The 22,909-nt window shown below is 31.6% G+C and overlaps 1 protein-coding gene across 1 annotated transcript in view; it reads left to right on the plus strand.

Moving 5' to 3' along the window:
- The window catches only part of LOC106474349 (F-box only protein 42-like), a 31,915-nt gene extending 11,498 nt beyond the window's left edge, over positions 1–20,417 (plus strand). The window contains exons 5-10 of the mRNA XM_013935042.2: positions 4,423–4,519; positions 10,798–10,854; positions 13,090–13,215; positions 15,185–15,303; positions 17,771–18,160; positions 19,110–20,417. Coding sequence (XP_013790496.1) covers positions 4,423–4,519; positions 10,798–10,854; positions 13,090–13,215; positions 15,185–15,303; positions 17,771–18,160; positions 19,110–19,419 — 1,099 coding nt within the window. The 3' untranslated portion in view covers positions 19,420–20,417. The remainder of the gene's footprint in view (positions 1–4,422; positions 4,520–10,797; positions 10,855–13,089; positions 13,216–15,184; positions 15,304–17,770; positions 18,161–19,109) is intronic.
- Positions 20,418–22,909: the final 2,492 nt, after the last annotated feature.

Genomic DNA, 22,909 nt, shown 5'->3' on the forward strand with positions numbered 1-22,909 from the left:
TATGATGTATCAAGGAAGGCTTTACTATTGAATGGTTTGACTGTATAAATGTTATAGGTCATTTAAAAGCCACAATTTATTTAATTTATAAACTTCTGTGGGAAGTTATTTTGCTTCGAATTTACATTTACAGAAGTTGTGAGATAGATGATACTGTTAATCTGTTAGAATTTCAGAAATGTTAGTTCCATAACTAAGATTACTTAAGATAAATCCTTTATTTTTATCTGGTATCACGTTTTAGAGTATTGTGATCATTAACAGAGAGGTTCTGTTATATTTGTTAGTTTTTTTGTTTTTTTTATTATGTAGATATTGTAGATTTTCACTCTCAGTATTGACATTCTACCATTTGTAGATGAAATGACTTGTGATTTTTGATATTTAAAAATATAAAATGGTGTCGAAAGTGACATAACATCAGAATTGTCTCTTGATCATTTTCCTTAGCTTAGATATTAGATGAGATACTCTAATCTTTGTTTCTTTGCTTTGACTTACTCTTATGAGTATTGGATTCTGATTCCCTTTTGAGTGGGAAGTTGAATCAGCACATTAAGTTGAAACTGTGATATAGAGATGAAAGTGTATCTATATCAAGTTTTTTTGATGGTCATAGTTGTTAGTTAAAACATGATTAACTACCAGTATTTATTATAAGGACACAGTTTTGCTCATGAAAATGGTGATTTTAATTTCAAATGTCAGGATATAAAGACTTCTGACTAGAAGGGGCTATCCAGTCTTGTTCCTGATACTGCTACTAAAGCTAACGCTATCGCCTGATCATCATACAAACAAAAAAGATTACATATATTATAATGCACAATTATCATATATTTTCAGATGACCCAACCACTTGCTCAGTGTTTACTGTCTACCCTAATTTCCTACAGATACAACACAAACTTAAAAGGCTTACTTGTATATAGTAAATTTACTAAACATCATCAAGGCCAAACACGAGGCACTTGAAGCTGTGAAAAGAACAAGTACATCACTGGTTCGCACTAAACAGTACTACTTAATTAAGTAGCTGAAACACCACATTCTCCATCAAACAGGTATTTACATGCACTATAAAGTGTTTATTGTATAGTGTGTAGAAAATGTGGTCAACATTACATAAGACAGACTTGGAGAGCAGATGCAAGAGCGTTTAAGCCACATTTGACAAAAATCGGAGATACACCTATAGGTAAACATTTAACCAGCAATCAATACACTATTGAAAACTTCTATCACAGGACTTAGATATACTCCTATTGACACACATAACAGAGAATGACTAATTGATAAACTTGGAAAGCTTCTTCTGTATGGTTTGAATGAATCTTTTTCATCCTTTTAAAACCCATAAGAGACAGAGAGTTGGATTTTGTAGTAATATATTGCAATTTAAAATATCTCATATACTTATGACATTTATCATTCATGTATAAAGCAGTTTTTGTTGTTACTTTTTCATCCCATAATAAAACCTTACTTTGCTCTTTAACATTGTTGCAATAGTTGCAATCTCTATAATATTACTTATGCATTCTTTTAGCATATCTGATATTTTTCATTTCCAATTACTTTTAATGACTTTGATCTGATGAAAACTGTTACTTGAACTATCATGGAAATGTTCATGATAATAAAGAAATAATTTTTGTGATTGGTAAACTGTTTATTTTTATAAGTTTTTTGACTTACCTTGGTGGTGATCTTTTAATAGATTGTGCAATGACTATAAAAAATTAAAAGTGAGAACTTTCACTGGCATCTGTCAATTTGTGTATTTCTTATAAACTTTCTGCTCAATGAAAAGAATATGCTATGTGGCTAACAGTTTCAAATTTCCAAACTTAAAATGTTGATCTGTAATTTCAGACTTCTCTGAAGTATATTTAGGCTCCTGTTAATAAACACAAATAAATGAAAGATAAGTAATATAAAGTACTTATCTTCAAAAATAAAAGTGAAATTATATAGATTAAGCCAGGGGGGGGCCACCACATGAATTATGGTAAGTTGTCATGGGCCACACATTTTTACTGTATGAATTAAATTACCTCAACATTGATTTTATAAAGACCCCATTATGTTCTTTCCACAATTGCCAGGAGTCATGGCAGGCAGTACAGAAATGTTAGACAGGCCAGATCTGGCCCATGAGCCATATTTTGCCCACCCCTGGTTTAAGCTATAAGTATAATTTTTAGGGAAATCACCTTAACAGTGACGCATAATAAAAGTTCTTAGTATTTTATTTGATAGGTGTCTTGAGCCATCAAAGCAGTGTGCTGTTGCTGGTGTTAGGGCAAATAGGACTTTAGGTTGTACTTATGGAAATGTTTTATATAAGTCTAAAGGCATTATAATTTAATTCTACAAGTGACTTGTTAGGCCTTAATTGAAATATTTTGTTAAGTTATATAAATTGTTGTAAGTGGTTCATAGAAAGGCTTATAGGATGATACCTAGGAAGGATAACTAGTCATATAAGGACTGGTTAAGGTTTCTGAAATTGTTTTATCTTGAAAAAAGAAGACAGAGAGGATCTGATTGAGGTGCTTAATATTGGTAAGGAAATTGATAGTACTGATGCATCATCCTTTGTTGTATGTCATGATGAGAATAGTAAGACAAGGGATCACATATATTAATTTTGGCAGGGTAGGAATCATCTTTAACTTAGTTTTACTATTCTGATTGGATGGTTGGTCTTTGGAATTGGTTGTCTTAAGGTGTGCTGGATGCAGTAAATTTTAAGGGAAATTTTGATAAATATTTAAATGGTGGAGACTGGTCTTGAGACCAATAAGCCCCTTGTTGTCCCTTAAATGTTATCATTAATTTCTGACCAAAGCAAGCTACATAAGTAGATTGGAATTAAAAATTTATCAGTAATTAATATAGTTGTTTTAATATGCCATTCTAAGTGTATGTAAATTCATAAAGACAAAAACTTGTAAGGATGTATTTATTGATCAGATGGGTACCTTCACTGCTAATGATAATTTTGTCCATAATCTCAGCTGGTGTTTTAGTTGAAGCACTACAGTACAACTGGAAACTGTGGTGTTGTAAGGAAAAGTTAGCATAAATTGACAGGTATTTGGCCATTTGTTACTTAAGTAGACTAATAAGATGCTAAGTGAAGTTAATATTTAAGTATCATTGTTTGTAACTGAAAAATACACAAATGTTTATATTGTATGAACAAATTTATTACGTCAAGAATTTCATAGAGATAAGTAAGCACTCACTAAACTTTAGCTTTATAACTCTAGTTGTGTTTTTCAGTGATGGTACAGCAGTGATTATCTACTACAAGATCATTACAACTTTTGCAACTAACACCACTTCAGCACTCATGCATGGCAGAATTTGAGTGTAAAAAAGATATTTATTAAAATTCTATTAGTTCCTGCAGTTGTAAGAAAACATGAATATTTATCAAGCCTAATTTGATTTTGGCTTTGATTTTGAGTGCAAGTCATTGCATTCTGATTTTATTCTTGGATAAGAAAATATTAACAGTTACAAAAAATAAATTAATGTCTTATATAAATATTTATACTCATTCATTTGATGTGGTCTAATTTTAAACAATAGTATTTTCTTTTCATAACAGCTAACTTAGTAGTTTTACAACCTATTTCCACATATTTGGTAACAAAGAATCCACTTTGAGAAAATAAAGTTTGAAGACAACTTGGATGGGTAATCAATAAAAACTATTACAAGTTTAACATTGTAACAAATGTACAAGGTTTTGTCATTCCTTCTGATATATGTTAACATATTCTATGTTATTCTATAATTGTAGGAGATTGTAAACGGAAGAACATATTTTTAGTAAAGAATAGTTGGAAAACATATAGTCTTAAGTATACTCACATTTAAGATTCAAGATAGTTATGTCATACATATAAGTATAGTTATACATGTAAGTATAGTTATACATGTAAGTATTGTTATACATGTAAGTATATTTAAGCTGGGATACCCAAAGCTACTTTGGGCCACTAAGTTTCAAGCAGCAGTGACCCAAATGTTTTGACTTAGATGTTACTGAAATTCATTTACCACTTGTTTGGATATATTACTACATGTAATTGAACACCTTTGTAGACTAAGTGTATCTATAAAAACCTATGAAGCAAAACTGAAGCTTAAAATAAATTTCACTTACACGCTTATGCCTTCCATGAGTTTCAGTCTTTAGGGCTTGATTTAAAATAATTTCTAAATTCAGTGTCATATCATATAACTAGAGAATTCTTTTATTTATAAATATTCTATTATTTTATCATATATCCAACTAAATCGGATAATTGATATGCTAATTTTCTAATATATAAAACTCTGCCTAACTCATTGCTTTGTGTAAAGTATTTTAATTTAAAGTCATATTATTGTATTTATATAAAGCACCAATGATGTTTGGGTGTTGAATTTGAAGGAGTGGACATGGAGAAAGCAAGCTACTACAAGTCCCCAACCTCATCCTCGATATGGTCACTCACAGGTCTGTACTCAGTTTTACACTTGTAGTAGGAAAAGAATAGATGTGAATGAATTATATATTCTTTTTATACTTGGCCAAACACCCTATTTTTGTAATGTAAAAGAATTATGCTTATAAAGTTGTAGTGTAGCTGCTTAGGGTATTTAACATTTTCTACATAGTCTACATTCTTCTGATGAAGTATTAGCATTTCTTGGCTTGAAATATTTGCATGCAGTAGTTTCTGTTGACACTTTGTAATTTCAAGTCCAGTAACAGTATTGCTACTGTCAGGTTTTATAGGCCATATTCTTTATAGTAGGTGTCTGTGATTTGTTGGCAGTAAATTTCAACAACAAACAAATGGCAACACAGTCCACTTGTTTTGAAATAATATATTAAAACAAGCCAAACCTACATACAAATGTTTGTTATACTGTTGGTTACTACAGTTGTATCCAGAGCTTTAAATAGTTGTCTCTTTTTCATCAAAGTCCACACAGGCTGGTTCAATTACTTTAGAACACAATTGACAAAATGAATTATTCTTCTCTGCTCTGTTATTACAATACAGTTTGTGGAGGATTACTTTAAGAAAACAGTAATAATTCCTTTTCTTGACCTCTTTATAAGTAATCTTTCCTCCAGATTTGATGCACATGTAAAGTAAGCAGCGTCAGTTCAGAAACTTGTGCCATTAAAACTCACATAAGAGTTTTATATCTCTGTTATCTGACAGGGTTTAGATTTTTACAGGGAAGATTTATCAAATCCTGATATTTCTGATGAAGAACTTCAATGATGGAAGACAAGATGGCTTTCTTTATCTTTCCAGGACAGGTCCTAGATACTGTCTGACTGCTTAAAATTGTGCTTCAGTGTACCAAGTATCTTTATGTTACTGAAACTCCTTGCCACACTGCCATTAAGTTCATGTTCGGCATCTGCTCTCCGCCTGAGGTGTACACAAACTTAAGAAAGACTGAATGCTTTAGATGCTTTAATACATAATCATTATGACTGTTATCAACATTGAAACTTTATGCAAGTTATGTATGGAAAAGCACCACAGAAGAATGGAGCATGCTAACATGTTATCTCAGTAGTGCATACATGTACATATATGATAGCCAATGATTGAAATAACTAATGTCCTATTGTTGTACAGAATTATTTAAATTATAATTTAACAATTAGCAACTACTCTGCGTGTAGATAGTTCAGTACTTTACTATAATAAAACATACATAGTTATGCTAATTTAAGTCTAGCTCCCCATGGAGTGTTACAACAGAATGATGATTTGTTGACTTTACATTAGATGTTTGTGGATTTTATGTGAACAGCCATGCAATTGTTTAAACTATATTTCATGCAAAATTGGTTCCAGATTTAAGCTCCTAGCACTTATTTTTTACAAATTTTCTGGAGAGACATGTCCCTAGATCCATGTAGCATTAGCATGCTTTGCATGCTGATTGTGTATTGGCTTTTGATCTCACAAATTAGAATCCCACTTTCAAACATTCTGTGTAAGTGTTTGCTAAAATTATATTCCATATATGGTAATTGCCTTCTGATATGATTGCTATTTTATGTTGGAAAAAAAGAATTACTTTATGTGCATGTTTGACTATGAAACAAAATAGACACACAAAACATTATATAAACACACTCTGTTATTACACACAAAAGTTGAAATATGAAAAAAGTGTTATAAAGGATTTTCAGTTTTTAACTTACAAGATTATGTGAAACATGTTGTCTCGTATACAGTTTTACCTGTAGCAAAAATTACTGTTGTAAACTCTTTAGATTTTAAACTTTCAATATATGTTAATACTTGTGATAAAAAAATAATCATGCAGCCTGGACAGTTGGTTTATTTTATAATTAACATTTTTTGTCAGAATTTATATATTTTGAAATGTGAAATATGGAGATGATAAAATATAACCAACACAAGAAATTGGTAACATTTTCAGTAGTAATCTTTTAAGTGTTTTATGACATCTCTGTTTCCTTTAAAAAATTACAATAGAGAACTGAAAGATTTGAATCATTTTTGTAGTTTTTCAAATTCATCTGTATGTAAGCTACAGTGTTCACTTTAGATTCCATAATTAGATAAATGATATAAAAATTGCACCATAATAATGTCATCAAATGAAAGTGCAAGTTGATAACTAAAGCTTCAGAGACAATTTTTAATAAATCTCAATTATTTGTGTATTAGATAAGTGAATAGGATTGACCTGGTTGCTAGTGTGCTCCAGTTAGCAAAAGAAAGAATTTGTAAATGCCTGAAAGAGCCTATTTAGAATTTTAGTTTTCCTGTCTTGCACTTGTTCTATTAGTTACATACATGATCATTAAATACATCATTTAAACTTGGGAAGAAGAATATTGGAACACCTTTAAATGGGTTTACACTACAATAAAACATTTTTCTCTGCAACTTTATAGTCCTGTTTCTAGAACTGTTATCAGCTAATTGGACAATATGAAGAACATAGATATTCAAATTAATGTTATTGGTAAGAACAGATGTGTGTGTGTGTATCACATGATGTCAGCTATCATAACATATAAGTTAAACATTTAGCCAACTCTGGTTCCAACAACTCAGAAAAAAGACAGATAAAAATTACAAAATTGTGAAGAAAGTAAATATTTTAGGGAAATAAATCCTATAGATTTAATAAAAAGTTGGAGAAAAGTGAAATATTATGAGTTAAGAAGTAATGGTATAGACAGTTCCAGACAATATGAATACAAATTTAGACAATTATAAATACAATTTTGCAGTCAAATTATTGAAGCTTAGAAAAATAAATTTTAAACAATTATATAATATATATTAAGAATTATTTTATTCATGGTCAGTCCAGCTCAAATAGTATTAAGTTTTAGTCCCATATCTCTGTTTGTGCCACATCCTGGTCCAAATTGTTGACATCAACAAAGCTAATTTTCACTTACTGATGGAGGGAAACTTTTCACACTCAAGCCAATTATGTATTGATGCAGGTTTCTATATCTCACATTAAGAGACCATTCAGTGTTTACAGTGTACTCTGTATTGCATTCACATGTAACTTTGTATACACAATTTGTTTTAGTGTGTGGTTGTACTTTAGTTAGCATAGAGTTTGTTTACTTTAAATGCTATATTTGTGCAAAATGCATTGTAGTTTTTCAGTAAAGCCTTTACGATAAATAAGCTTGCTAATATTGTTGAACATTCCTCTATTATTGGATTTTTGTTGTTGATGAGACTTTAGTGGTAATGTCCACTTCAAACCTTTGAAGAAAATGTTTCCTCATCAAACTTCCTTTAACATATTGGCTTCTTCTAGAAAATTGTTTGTTTTACAGAGTCAAATTGTCTAGCAAAAGACAATTTAAAGTGCTAGTTTTAATGGGGTGTGCATATGATTAATTGCTGTATTAAATATCTGTTGGAATGTGTTTATTTATGGTACACTGAAGTGGATAAACTGGATCCATTCCTCACTGTTTAAACATTCATAAATGGAAGTTTATTATCACCAAAAACTGTTGCAAGCCATGTGGACATTTGAAATATAAATCACTTACGTACTTTAACCAAATGTTAGATTTCAGTTTTGCTGTTTCTGAAGCCTTTTCTTTGAATGATTTTGTGTAAAGCTGGCACATTATTGGGATAGTGCTGACTCCAATAGTTGTCCATTGTTCATGTAATAGGGATACGTTTGTTCTATTTACAAGGCTTCTGTCTTCTTATACCTTCTCTAAGACAGTACTAACAACTTCATCTACAAGTACTGTTGTGAAAATGGAAATGTAGTCAAAATGTACAAGTGTATCATTATTTTATCTTAAGAAAATGTTCAGACTTTTTGACAAAGGATAATGCTAGTCCACAGAAATTTGAAAGAATATCAACTAGGTGTCTAGAAACATAATATATTGACAAAGTTCTAAAAGGAATGATAAGGCATAGAGATAAGTCCAATTTATGAGTTTTTGAGTATGTGTGTCAGTGACATGGCGACTACATAATATTTTGAATTCATAGTAGCAAGTTCTCCAGAAAGTTTTATTTACCTAAGTTGTTCGTTGACTTTTCTTTCAGCATTGCTAGTGAGATCTTTAGATATTTTATCATGGCAAAACTGTTAGTATTTTGCATGAAATCAGCTTTGTTCATGATAAATGAGATCTAGTTTTATTTGTGATTGATCGATTGATGAACGCACACAAATTCTTAATATATACGTATACTGTAACTTTTTAACATTTATCTTCTTGAATGATCTCAGTGATTTGACTAGTTGTAACATGATGTTCTACATGCAAAATTTTATTTATATTTGTGTACATTTGTATTTGTATTGTCTGTAACTGTGTATATAATTTAATACTTAAACACATTAAACTACACTATTAAAAAGGAACATACAATGTTAAATAGTGCTTTCCACCATTATCAAGAGTAGTAGTAGTTAGTCAGATGTATCTACATCACCTCCAATTTACATAATCTTTACATTACACCCTCTGCGCCTTCTCAACTCTGAATACAACCCTTTCTGAAGAGCTCCGAAAACAGATTTCCAGTATTTCATACCTGAAGCACCTTCTTTATATTAAATATTTTTATTTTTCTGAGTTTCTACTGATTCTCTAATAGTTAGCTCCCACTCAGCTTGATTCATCAGTTTAACATTTTTTCCAATCTATTACTTCAGATATGCTTGCCACATGTTCTGCTAAAGCCAGTTCATTCACTTTATATTTGTCTGAATTTCAAGTTTCTACATGTTTGACTAGTATAAATTTGACAACAGGAACAAGAAGTTTTGTAAATGCTGCATTTATCAACTTGTCCCATGAGATAATAATTTAACTTGCAACTCGAAGAGAAAGTTACACCACAATCTGTTTATTGTTTTATTATGTTATCTACTCTTGTTGACAAACCTTAAACATATGACAAGCAAACCCTCATGCCATCAACATTTAATTTCTTTTTAACTTTGTAGAAGACATTTTTAATTTATTGCTATGCTTCTTATACAATCTATCAATAATCTCAGGATTGTGGTCTCTGTCCCTATCTACATGTTTCAAGAAAATTAACTCCAATCTTAAGTGAAGATTATTAGTGCTCTAAATACAAACATGGAAAATGCAGATAATTTTTGTAGCCAGGGGTGACATGTTCTGTTGTGTGGCAGAATGGCCAATAAAAATGATTTTCTGTAAACTGATGTTGAGAGAAGCCCACTATCCCATTTGAATGTCATATCCAGGAAATTTAATTGACTTTCTTTTTCCATCTCCAAGGTAAACTGAATAGTAGGATTAACCGAATTAAGATGTCCTTCAAACTGCCTTAGTGTGCCATTGCCATTCTGCCACACCAAAAATGTCTTCTAGATGCCTTAACCACACCAAAGGTTTAATCCCTAAAGTATCTAGTGCATCCATTTCAAATTTAAACATAAACAACTCACATAAATGGGGAAACAAGGAAGATCTCATAGCTAAATCTTTAATCTATTTGAAGAATTTATTCCCAACACTAAAAATATACATTTAATGCACACACATGGGTCAGAATAGTAATTTTACCCACTTCTAACAGGGTAAAATTTCTTGATATCTAGTAATCTACTATCAAGACAACTAATTGTCTCTTCAAATGGCACCCTTGTGAACAGAGACACCATATCAAAAGAGGCTAGTTTATCAGTAGATTCCAAATTTATTCCATTGATTTTACTAACGAAATCTGATTAATTCTTTATCATGTACTTATGAGAGCTGGCTAAGAGTGAACATTTGTGACAGACAAACTTTGCTAGTGGATGGAATGATGAGCCCCCCTGTCATTCACAGTTGAATGAAACAGAGTGCAAATTTTATGAACTTTAGGCATTGTGTAAAACCTTGGTATAATGTACTTTGAGGGAACAAGGCTATTCTCTTCTTTCAGTGTCAAAATAACACCATTTTTTACTACAGTTTTGACTCTGTTATAAAACAAAAAAGTAGGATCCTTTTCTGCTAGTTCATAAGAACCATCCTCCAACAATTCTTTAACTTTTCTGTCATAAACTGTTATGTCCATGGCTTGACCTCCATTATCTGCCTTGATAATCACAATATTACACTTGTTCTTCAGTGAGCTTGATTTGATTGTAGAAGTTCCTGGAAAAGAACCACACTTACATGCAGCTTTATTTATAATCTTGTCTTACATCATCAACTAAGAAATCTTGATCTTTGAAGTTAATAATTTTTTACAGGTGTCAATTGATAACAAGAACATTTTAATTCTTGGTGGCTGTGGAGGACCAAATATGGTAAGCATGCTATGTTTCATATGCTCATTTTCCCTGCTTTTGAGTCTAAAAGGAAGCTGAAACTACATATGCATGTATCTAGCTAGTAGTGTTACTTATTATATGTAAGTTTAGGGATTATGCTAGTTTATTATGTAGTTGCCAGTTTTAATGTTTTATCATGAGTTAGTAGACCTTGTATCTTGGAGAAATGATTGATTATACGTCGGTTGAGAGTACGTTATATTAAAATGATCAAAGAGCTTCATCACATTGTTACAGTCCATGTTGCCAAATTTGGTCATACTCTGTTTGATTACTGTGCATCTTGACAATAGCCCTGCAGCATAGTTTCCTTTGCAAAATGTTCCATTGTAAGGCTGTCATGTCCAAAGGACATCACTACTCCCTGTTGCCTCATCTTGTCTCTGGAATCCCTTGAAGGTGAGTTATTTTTTATTCCATTGTTAGTTAACACTTGAGCCCCCACCTCTATTATGCATTGTAACCCAGGAATTACTGTAAGGCTCAATACCCTTCTTAACAATTACAAAGGTATCTGTTTCCTTATAACATGGGTTCATTCAGTTATGACTCTCATATGTTAAATATTCCTCTGCCATTGTCATAGATAAAATTCCACCCTCTACACTGGTGCTTCATGAGAGAGTGATGCCTTCTGGGAGTAGAGTGAGGATTGGCTGATGATACCTTAGCAGGTACATTTCCTTTCTCCATGTTCATGTTCTTTTGTAGCATTCGAGAAAGTTGGAGATGAGACAACTGTTTTCCATATAATATTTCATAGCTACATCCCAGATAGGCAATTCCCTACTTCTTTATATTTATCTTTTTTTTTAAAACATATTTTTTGTTCCTATTGCACTGTCTTCAAGCTGTACAGACCTTCCTCAGATCTGTCTGGGTCACTTCAATCCTCCCTGAGTGTTCACTGGCTAGACCGGTTTTGTGAGTTTGCCAGCCTTATTGGATGTTCAGTACTGTGCAAAAGTGTTAGAACAAAAGGGTATTTTGTCATTCTTTCCATTATAAGTTGGCTAATTCTTCCATGTAATTACAGAATGTAAATTTCAACACTATGGTAATGCTTCACTGATCCCTGTTGACAATTGAATGAGCCAGGGTGAGAATACTTATCATTCTTTAGAATTCCCATATACTTGTACCAAAGGCAAGTCATAAGAGTTCTGCTTGAATGAACATACTAATAAAATTTAGGGTCTGGAATAACTGTCATCGTACCCCATATAATGTCTTAACTATATAGAAAGAAGTTAGCAAGGAGCTAGCATATGGCACTGGTATATGCTAGAATAAATCAATTTAATAGTACTCCACAAATAAATCTTGATAAAAACAATGTTTAAAACTATATATTAAATTTTGTTGTCATGCCGCGGTGCAAAATACATAGAGAATTGTCAGTAGAGCAAAGAGTTTGTATAAAAGCTTTATGTGATGCTGGTTGGACTCTCCAACAAATTGCTGCAGACTTGAAATGCTCCCCAAACACTGTCAAATACACCCTAGATTGTGAGTCTGAGACAAGTAAATTTGAAAATAGGAAAGGAAGAGGCAGAACACCTAAGTTCAATGATACTGTTGTTACCTTCCTGCTTGAGAACCCAAATTTTGGTTAGCCAGTAGTCATTATGATGCTCTGGTTCCCTTCTCCATCTCAATGTGGGTATTCTGGCTTTTTGTATTTCAAAGGTAAGTCTGCATATTTTGAATTTATATTTGTAGAAAAAAAATTAATTTAAAAAAAATACTTACCTCTGAAATACATTGCCACCCATCTCCCCACAGCCAGGAGGTATGTGGTTTCCATCACAATTGTGAAATCTGGATTATAATGGGAAAGCAGAGCTTATATACATCCTCCTGATGCAAGTGTAAAATGTCACATGGAAGGGGGGGGGGTGGAGAACTATGGGTAATTTGACACATGTTCTGCATTCTGCTAGGGACATTTAGAGTTTTAGTTACTGTTTGTTGACAGCATTAAAACAACCCAACAAGGAAATGCTTGTCATATTTCAGAGGTAAGTATTGTTCAAAATTCATTTTAATTCTGAAAATGTAAAAATTTATATTTATAGATTCTTTGAAACTCCTACTTTTTCGAGAACTGTTATTTTTATATGGTATCTCATTTCAAAGTAGACTTGTGATTGTATGTTTTCTAGAAAATCCAAATTATTTTGGTTATATAGTGATTCCATATTACTATAGCTTTTCAATGATGTGTGGCTATTAAGAAAGTCTGTTGAAGTAGAGGAACCATGGGAGTGGATTGAACTTACTGTTTTAAAGAAAGAAAATGGAACTCCTCATTTGGCTTTTCATCCTGTTTGTAAGGTAAAGTATCAAAAAGGTGAAATCTTATATTAGTTTTTAACTCTCTTAAAAAATTGTTAATAATTTGATTTTTTTTTATTTGTGCTGGTTTGATAAGATGTGTAACAGTTATTTGGAGAATTTATATATAGCACAGCTGCTATAATTATCCTTGTTTAACTATAACAACTAATTTATTTAAACACTAAAAATAAAGAATTAAGTACATTAGTTTTAATAATGGTAGAATGAACATTTATTAAATGTTCAAACATTTATGATTTATAAAACCTAAGGATAAGTCAAGGAATTATATATTTTTCTCCCCTCTCCCCTGGAAATAGTGTCATTAGTTAGCCTGTCATTAGACAAAGCAGGTAATTAGTAACATATCTATACATAAGTTCAAAGTTAGAGCCTGAGTAATTTCATAGTGAAGAGTTTCAACTATTTTTTATAGTTATTTCTGCAGTAAAAGTTAGACTGTACTTGATTTAAAGTCTTTTGTTACTTCTAAATCTAATTTATAAAAAGTTAAATGATGTAATTACATCATGCTATCTATGACTGTGAAACTTCCATTTCTAACAGAAAACAACTGAAATGACTACTACTTGTGAGCTGCTATACTACTTTAATTTTATATTTTTTCTTATTATTTAAATCTTTGATCTTATTTTCAAAATACAAAAACAAATAGGCCTGGCATGACCAAGTGGTTAGGGTGCTCGACTTGCAATATGAGAGTCACGGGTTCGATTCCCTGTCCCACCACACATACTTGCCCTTTCAGCTGTGGGGGCATTGTAATGTGACAGTCAATCTCACTATTCATTGGTAAAAGAGCAGCTCAAGAGTTGGTGGTGGGTGGTGATGATTAGTTGCCTTCCCTCTAGTCTTTCACTGTTAAATTAGTGATGGCTAGGGCAGATAGCCTTTGTGTAGCTTTGCACAAAATTCAAACAAACCAAACAAAATGCTTTTAAAGATTGAGATAAGGACAGTTAAAGGAAAAATAATAATGATGAAAGAACACTGAGTCTGAAAAGAGTCACTCTCCATTGGGTGTTTTTCATAATAAGGAAGTTAGTTTGAGTGGAGAAGTTTGCTGAAAATGAACCACACCAAAATGCTGTTTACCCTTTAACTATCTTACAACAAAATGTGTTTTCTGGGCAGTTGATGTTGGCTTTATCTTGCTTTAAATGAATTGATAGTTATCTTAGAAAATTACAATATTTACAAGTAAAAACATAATCTAGCAGTTGTATAAAAGATGAAACTTTGTATTTTACTCACATGTAATACAGTTTTGTAACTTATACAGTTGAGAATATAAATGCAATGCAAAATATCTTGTAGACTAATTGTATGTATGAATTTTTAAAGAAACCTTATGAAAGTTATCATACCTCAAAACAGTTTTAAAATTATATTAAATTTAAGGAATTATCTTGAAGAAACCCTTCAGGACAATATATTATTGATTTTCCACATTATGTGACATAGTTAAGGATCTTGGTGTTTTACAACTTTCCGTGAGAGAAATGTACTGTCTTCGATTTAATAAATGGTGTTACTGCCTAATATTTAGTATAAGGAACATAATTTAAGGATTTTGTTCTTTTTTGTATTTTACTGTGATACAATTCAAGATTTTATAATTGTATGAGTATTAAAACAAAGATATTATTTGGTTTATATATTTATTTTTGTATACTATACCATACAGTGACATAATTTATGTTTTTTATGTTTCAGCATACATTGATATTATTCTGTATTATGCAGACATATCTGTTGTGGAATATAGTTTTACTACACTAATAAAGCATGTAATAAAAAAGAAATTGAAGGATGTTTTATTTCTGTGCCTGTTCTCTTTGTAGCATTTAGCTTGTAAATTAACATTTTTATGAGCTTAATATTTATATATGCATTTGTAACATTATGAGTGTATCAGATTCACATATCTTTATTTTTTGCATAGGTTGGAAACCATGTAGTGATACTGAGTCGTGGACAACAATATCGTTCCTCTCCTTCTTGTTTACCTCAAGTTTTGAGAGTTCCATCCAGGATATGGGTTCCTCCACAAGCAGATAGCAGGTACAGAAAAAATATACTAGTTTTATTACTATGTAGGAGACACTGCCAATGGGTATTAGAACTGTTTCTGCAGTAAAGTTTGTTTGTTTGTATTTAACTGTTTGCATAAAAACTGTATAAAATGTTTAGATGCTTGTTCTTAATTTATTTTTTATTTAAAAAAAAATGTGCTTGGTTGTACTTCAAATGGGATCTTGATGTATTGCGTTCTTGAATAATAACGGAAATATTGTTACATGAGGTTAATAAAGTTTCACACTGTTCACTAATGGTTTTCATGTCTTTAATTTTCTTGGTAACCATATTTGTATGTCATTCCTGAATAAATAAAATAAATATTCTTAGATGTGTTTAATCATGAACTGTGTTTGCCTAGTTTTATTAATTTTGGTTTGGTAAGTAACTTGTTTTTAATCTTAAGGGTTTTTCCATGAATTATACTAATATAATACAGTCTTAGTCTAAATCAATTTACCCCTTCACTGTTGTTAGTTTTCTGTGAAACCTTTGCAGTTGTATCCTCTACCATCATCACTGTAATCTTATCTGAAAAAACACCCCTATTTATGAGATACAATAATTTGAAAAATAGAATTTGAGACATACTAAAATATGAATGTTGCATCAGAGGTTTCTCTAGACACTGGCACATGGGGCCCTGTTTCTTTTTGACAGTGCCTGAAGTCCCCAATTGGTGTCTTGAAAAATTTGAATAGGAAACCATGATCTATACCATACTGAAATGCTAAAAATTCCCATGTCTAAGGGCCTAAGTCATGAATCTTTTTTTAAGCACCTTGCAACACCTCTGTGTAGCTTTGTCATATGCATCCAGTTGAAAATACCAAGAAGTTGACATATGGCATACAATACTGGCAACAAAACAAAGCAATAGTCAGCACATAGATAGGAATGGCATCACACCTTTCTGCTCAAAAATTATTTTTAAGTAATTTACATTTTTGTTTTAAATCATGCATAATAATAATATCAAAAATACCAAGCAGTGATATCTTTATTAAGGAGTGTCAGTTTAAAGCTCAACTTCAATATTTTGTGTTAAGTAATTTGAGCTGTTTATCTTAAAGCAGAAATATTTTGTACGAAGCTTATTAACATTTTCAATATCACATGTAAGAAATTTATTTCAAATGTTGTAATGATAAATTTTTCATGCAGTAACATATTTTGTTCTGAGCTTTAGATACTTTGATATAATATTACAGAAGAATGCAATCTGTTAATGCATTTGAATTATTAAGTTTCTGAAGTTCATAGAACTTCTACGTTACCGTAGGAAGCAATTTTGGAGTAGTCAAACCATTGCCATTTTTAAGAGGGTCTGGGGGCATGACCCCGCAGAAAAGTTTTGCAAATTTAATACTATAAGATTGAATTTTAAGCCATTTTAACTATAAATACAGCATACACCCAACATACTGTATTGAATTAAAAGATACAAGTTGTAGCTATAAATGCCATGAAAAAAGTGGTCAGACCATGGCCTTACTGCTTCCTATGGCCCTGATTTAAGTTGCAACTTGTCACTGACAATGCCATAAAAGTTTATTTAATACACTGTAAAAACTGTTTTACTTGAAATGTGAATGGTATCAAATCTCTCAAGATTGTCTCTTGTGAAATGTGGTTGCTATGGTTAAGGTGTCAAAATATGCAGAGGCAAAAGTGGAAGATTTAGTAATTTGTTGAGTTATTGATAACATCTTGATTCTCTAATAATAATAAAAATACTGTTGTATCTGTTTACCTGTGTATTTTACTTGTAAAGTATGATTCATGTAAGTGTTAGTCTTTACAAAACTGTTATTATTCATTCATGTTATAATTATAAAATGTAATCGTGAAATGATGGAGTCAGTCAAAGTTTCCCTTAATTTACATATTTTTTGCAAGGACAAATATTGATATTTTAAAATTAAAATAAGTGTAGAAATAAATAAATAAAATGTGAACCAGGCTTATTATTACATTACATAATACAGATTTTCTGTGTGTACATCTACCTCACTGATTTATGAATGAATTCTTTCTCGACATACATAATGTTTTATTATATGTGTATATATATATATGTGTGTGTGTGTATTCAGTTAGTAAGTTCCAAACATTCAATTTACATGTGTTTTCGAGCAATTATGACAATAAAGTCTCACTCATCAGCAGAGATTTACTTATTCTGAATGGTAGTTGTCACCTGAGTATAAAGAAAGCTAGTTACTGCTGATATTCTCATGCCTTGGTCGTTCTTGTGTTTCACTTGTTCCAGTATTAGTCACAGCTACATCAGTAATTAGCTAATTTGCATCCAAATACTAACACTATCTTATCCTACACATTAGTAACAGCCCACATTTCCTATTCTACCTCCAGTGGGACAGTGCTTTGCACATGTACTGTAGCATTAAATTTTCAAAGTCACATAGGAAGCATTTCCTTCTGTTTCCAGGCCTCATTCAAGAAGCAGTCATCAACAGGAAGTATGTTTGAATGGGAAGAAAGGTGTACTAAAACGTCAGAAAGTAGATAGTCAGTTTCCAGTCTCGAGCAGTGATGAGGATGAAAAGTCCCAGTCAAAAGAGCAAGCAAAAAAATTAGTTTCAACAAACAGGAGTCAGACACAAGCTACATGTGATACTTCCCCTAGCAAACCTGGCCCTTCTCATGTGATTAGAACATCAGAGACATTTGGAACTTCCACTAGTCATAAACAGGAAATTAGTCCTAGGCCAATTCTATCCATAAGGCCAAATGCTCAGTGTAACAGACAACGGCAGTTGGAAAGTCTTGAAAGGATGGAACAACGAATCAGACGTCTCAGAGCAGGATCTAAACCATGGTAATACAATATATTTACCATAAAGCTTTTTTTAAGTGCTTATATAAGTGGATGCATATGGACATTTTAAAGTCACTTGATACATGGAACTTATTTGAAAGACATGCATGTAAATATTATAGTAATTGAAATATACTTCTGAAAATGAACTTTTGTCACACTATTGTGTTAAAGAACATACAAAAGTAAATCTATAAATTTTGCAATAATATTTTTATTTTCTTTGTGAATGAAATACCTATGTATTTATGTGTTTGAATATTTTTTGTAGGCAATATGCTTTACATGTTTCCAAGTGTAGTATAACAGCTTAAATGTTGTGATAGCTTCCAGTTGCATAATTTACTTCCTTATCCTTCTGGTTACAAGACATAGAGTTATACACTTGAATATCCAACTTACTTATAGCAATGCTTGGTACATATGTTTAATATTTTTTATGTGGAATAGTTTTATTTCTTTCACAAAAACATTACTTTGTAGCAGTGTTCTGCAAGGAAACAGTTGTTGGCTCTCATGAGATGATAATGTTGCTACACATACCACTGAAAGTATGTGATATCTAGAGAGTATAATAGTGTAAAGCTACTTTCAAATGTTGTGTCATGATTTGGATGAATATGTTATGAGAGGATGTAAAATAAAGCTCCCAGTGGCACAGCAGTGAGCCTGAGTTGGCACAGAACAGATAACCCATGTTGTAGCTTTGTACTTAACAACAAACAAACAAACAAACAGAAAGCCTGCATGTTAAATGCATACCTGTGTACATTTCATGTTGTTGTTTTTTTATCCAGATTGATTATATTGTTATGTTTTAGAAGTTGATGATTTCTCAACTTTTATAATTATACATCTTTTTCTTTGTGTTGGATAAAAGCTTTCATCCATTAGCTTGAACCACATAAAAGATTAAATCTGGTGTAACCATGCATGTTTTTTGTAATAGCTACCCAAGTGGAAGAAGACAGCAGAGGATATCAAGCCCTTCAAGGAATGCTATGTGTATATATGTACTGGATATAGGTGATGCAACTGAGAAAAAATCTGTATCGTGGATCCCCTTCCCAACAGAAAGCACTATGTCATTTGGTCCTGAAGAGATGATCCTGTTTTCATTAGTACTGGGACGTGGTGAACTTATTATGTTTGGTGGGATACAGAAGGATTTAGTTTCCAAACGACAGGAAGGAGAAGCAGTTCCAGATGTTGTCTCTAACTCTCTACACTTCATTTGTCCAGAGCAGTTCAGTCTCTGATAATCAGAAGATGGCTTAGAGCTAATGGTTCTTCTGCTCATCCAAAGAAAAAAAGATTTTCCGAAGAACTTTTCTAGTTAATCCAATGGATATGTCACTCCATTATCCAAGTACTTTCTTTTTTTTTAAATTACATCAGAAAATTTTCCAACTAATTTCACTGTTGATGAGATTAAAGAAATCTTATTGTAGTGTATATGTACATGTACCAGGTATAAAATATAGTATAGAAACTTATCACTCTGTCCTCTAAAACTTTAGATTCAAAATTGTGTAGGAAGACAATTACTACTACCAGAGAATTCTGGAAATTATTTAAAAACAATATAGAACAAATGTTTTAAAAATCTTGTAGCTAAGGGTATTTTTAGCCAAATATATGTGCCTGTTAAAGGGTCAAGCAACTAATGATAATAATATTTAAAAAAAAAACAAATCAGTGGTGATTTCAAAGAAGTTTGTTAATTTTCTTTAGATACATCTTAATAATGCTTTTGTGTAATAGTTCCATTAATTCAAAAGAATATTGTATAAATTATCTCATTTAGGTGTTTAAATTTTATGGACTATGGTAAGTAGCCAAAGATGAATGTGAAGCTACTCTACAAATGCATAAAATATTAGGGTACCTAAAAAAATTAGTTGAGGCCTTTCAAAAAAAATGGTGCAAGAAAATATATTATTTTAATCACTTTAACAGTTCACTCATTAAAAAGTTGTTTGGCTTATGATTAGTATATTTTGTTAAATAGATGGAATAAATAATTTTCAGGTGTAATAAATAATAAAAACCTTCTTGTATAAAAGTGAAGCAAAGTTCATCTGAAATGCAAAAAAAAAACAAAATAATTTGTTTCCAATATAAAAAAACACGATGTTCCAAAATCATATTCACTACAAAGTACTGTATAAGTAAGAGTTCTTTTTTTTTAAAAAAAAGAATTAAATTGCAGTTGGTGTTTTCTTTTTGGATGAATAAACTCCTCTAAGAACTTGGGTAATTGAGAAATCCTTGATTTTAAGTTGTCGTCTTTGTAGATGAAAAAAACTGACTGCAAGAACCAGGTAACCTTTATTATGTTTGAACTTAATCCCTGAACCAAGAAATATTTTTTGAGTGAGTAAAACTATATACAAGTAACAAGTATATTTCAGGTAAGCAAGTTTGAACTACATACGATAATTAGTCATAAGAGACCTAATTTTAAACTAGTTATTCTCATAAACAGTTATTTTGAATTATTAAAATTCTCTGAAGACAAAAATAAAATTTAGTAAGAAAACAACTGGTTGAAAGAAGACATTTTTTTATTTATAAACTATATTCTGTCGTAGTTTAAATACTAATATAACTTCCAAGTTTAACATCATAGTTTTTATTTCGAGAGAGGTAGATGCAATCATTAATACTAATATACATTCAGGAACTCTTAAAAGACACTTCTCTCCAATATCCATGTGCTTCACAGTAAACAAAGAGATTGTCAAAGTTGTGTTACAACCAGCCATACTCCTCCATCGTCAGCCTAAGTAAAAATATATTGTTTTTTACTTAAGAAAATGCTCCCCCAGTAGCTCAGTACTGTATAGATTTGTGCTTGACAACAAGCAAATATAAAGAACTTAGGTTTGATTATGGTGTTGTAAAAGAAATTGTGAAGTAGTACCATTATTAAGGTATGGAGTATTCCAACTTTCACTTGAATAATTAATCACTAAAACAAATACAATAATAAAAAAAATTGGATATGTTCAAACATTGAAGGATTGTTATTGTAAATAACATACATTTTTAAGAGTAAATTAGTTCTTTGCTGTAACGACAAATTGTACTTAGTATCGTTAGCATATAATGGTAATTAGAAACTTAAAAATCTAACCAAAGTTTCTGTTGAAGTTGAGAGTGCTTTGCAACACAAAGAAGATTGTTGGCAGGAGAAAGTTCTATATAAAACAAAAGTAACCAACAGGACAGTACATTGAGCTGTTCAATTTACAGAGAACCATCTTGTTCTTGAAATGTGACTTCTATAATTGTATATCTTGATTAATAAAACCACAGTATTTACAAAGTGAACTAAAACAAATCCAGATGGTTTACCAAACTTACATACGAGGCTGGGAGAATTTCCCCTGAATTTAAATAGGTGTGTCATATTTTCAGGTAGAGATCCCATTTGATTGTGTTGCATATTGTTGCCTGGGGTAGGTGTATGGCTTTTACCATTGTCCTTTGTATTCATGGATTTTTATCTTTTACAAAACACCACACTTCGCTTACCATGGTTGGGATACTACTTGTTTCAGCTATGGCCAATACGCTATTTTTAGAAACTGACGGTTTTATTAAATTTTTGCTTGTCATTACCATGTGATATCCACCATAAATTGCATGTACAATAAAATATTTTGTACAAAGCAAGTTATTTTTCTGACAGACGGTCGAGTACGTTATATTAAGACAATTTTGAATATGTAAATCAGCAAGTCACGTGGCAACCATAAACCGATATAAAATTGTGGTGGTATATCATACATGATAATTACAATATGACTTATTGGATGTTTATGTGATATCAACGAAAAATTGATAGCTTTTGAGAATGGTATGTAACAGTCCTTATCTTACAAAAAATATTCATACATTCACATAATAAATACGTGTTCATATCAAGGATTTAGAAGTTCTAAGACATGGATATTCATTGTCCTTAATGGCATTGTGAAACAAAGAAACAGGGACCATCCATATAACTTTAACAAGACTCCACAAATTCGTTGTGTACTAGAGTTTGCTAGTTATACCACGTATTATTTTAAATGAAGGCTCACATTAGGTGACTAGCTGTAATTCTAAAAAATTAAAGATGATAAATTCTGTTGTATGGTTTCGTATGAATAGCTCCTGCCTTCCTTCTAGTCATGGAGACTCATTGGTGTCGAGGTCTAATTGACTTACCAGGAATGATCAGCAGTCAGATAAGATCTTTTACTACTAGAGCTGTGAGTAATACGTCTTCACAGCAGTCAAGTAAGATCTTTTACTACTAGAGCTGTGAGTAATACGTCTTCACAGCAGTCAGGTAAGATCTTTTACTACTAGAGCTGTGAGTAATACGTCTTCACAGCAGTCAGGTAAGATGTATTACTCACAGCTCTAGTAGTAAAAGAGCTCTAGTAGTAAAAGATCTTACTTGACTGCTGTGAAGACGTGAGTAATACGTCTTCACAACAGTCAAGTAAGATCTTTTACTACTAGAGCTGTGACTAATACGTCTTCACAGCAGTCAAGTAAGATCTTTTACTACTAGAGCTATGAGTAATACGTCTTCACAGCAGTCAAGTAAGATCTTTTACTACTAGAGCTGTGAGTAACACGTCTTCACAGCAGTCAGGTAAGATCTTTTACTACTAGAGCTGTGAGTAATACGTCTTCACAGCAGTCAAGTAAGATCTTTTACTACTTGAGCTATGAGTAATACGTCTTCAC

This window comes from Limulus polyphemus, unplaced genomic scaffold (genome assembly GCF_000517525.1).
Source record: "Limulus polyphemus unplaced genomic scaffold, Limulus_polyphemus-2.1.2 Scaffold7104, whole genome shotgun sequence".
In the NCBI taxonomy this organism is placed as follows: Eukaryota; Metazoa; Arthropoda; class Merostomata; order Xiphosura; family Limulidae; genus Limulus; species Limulus polyphemus.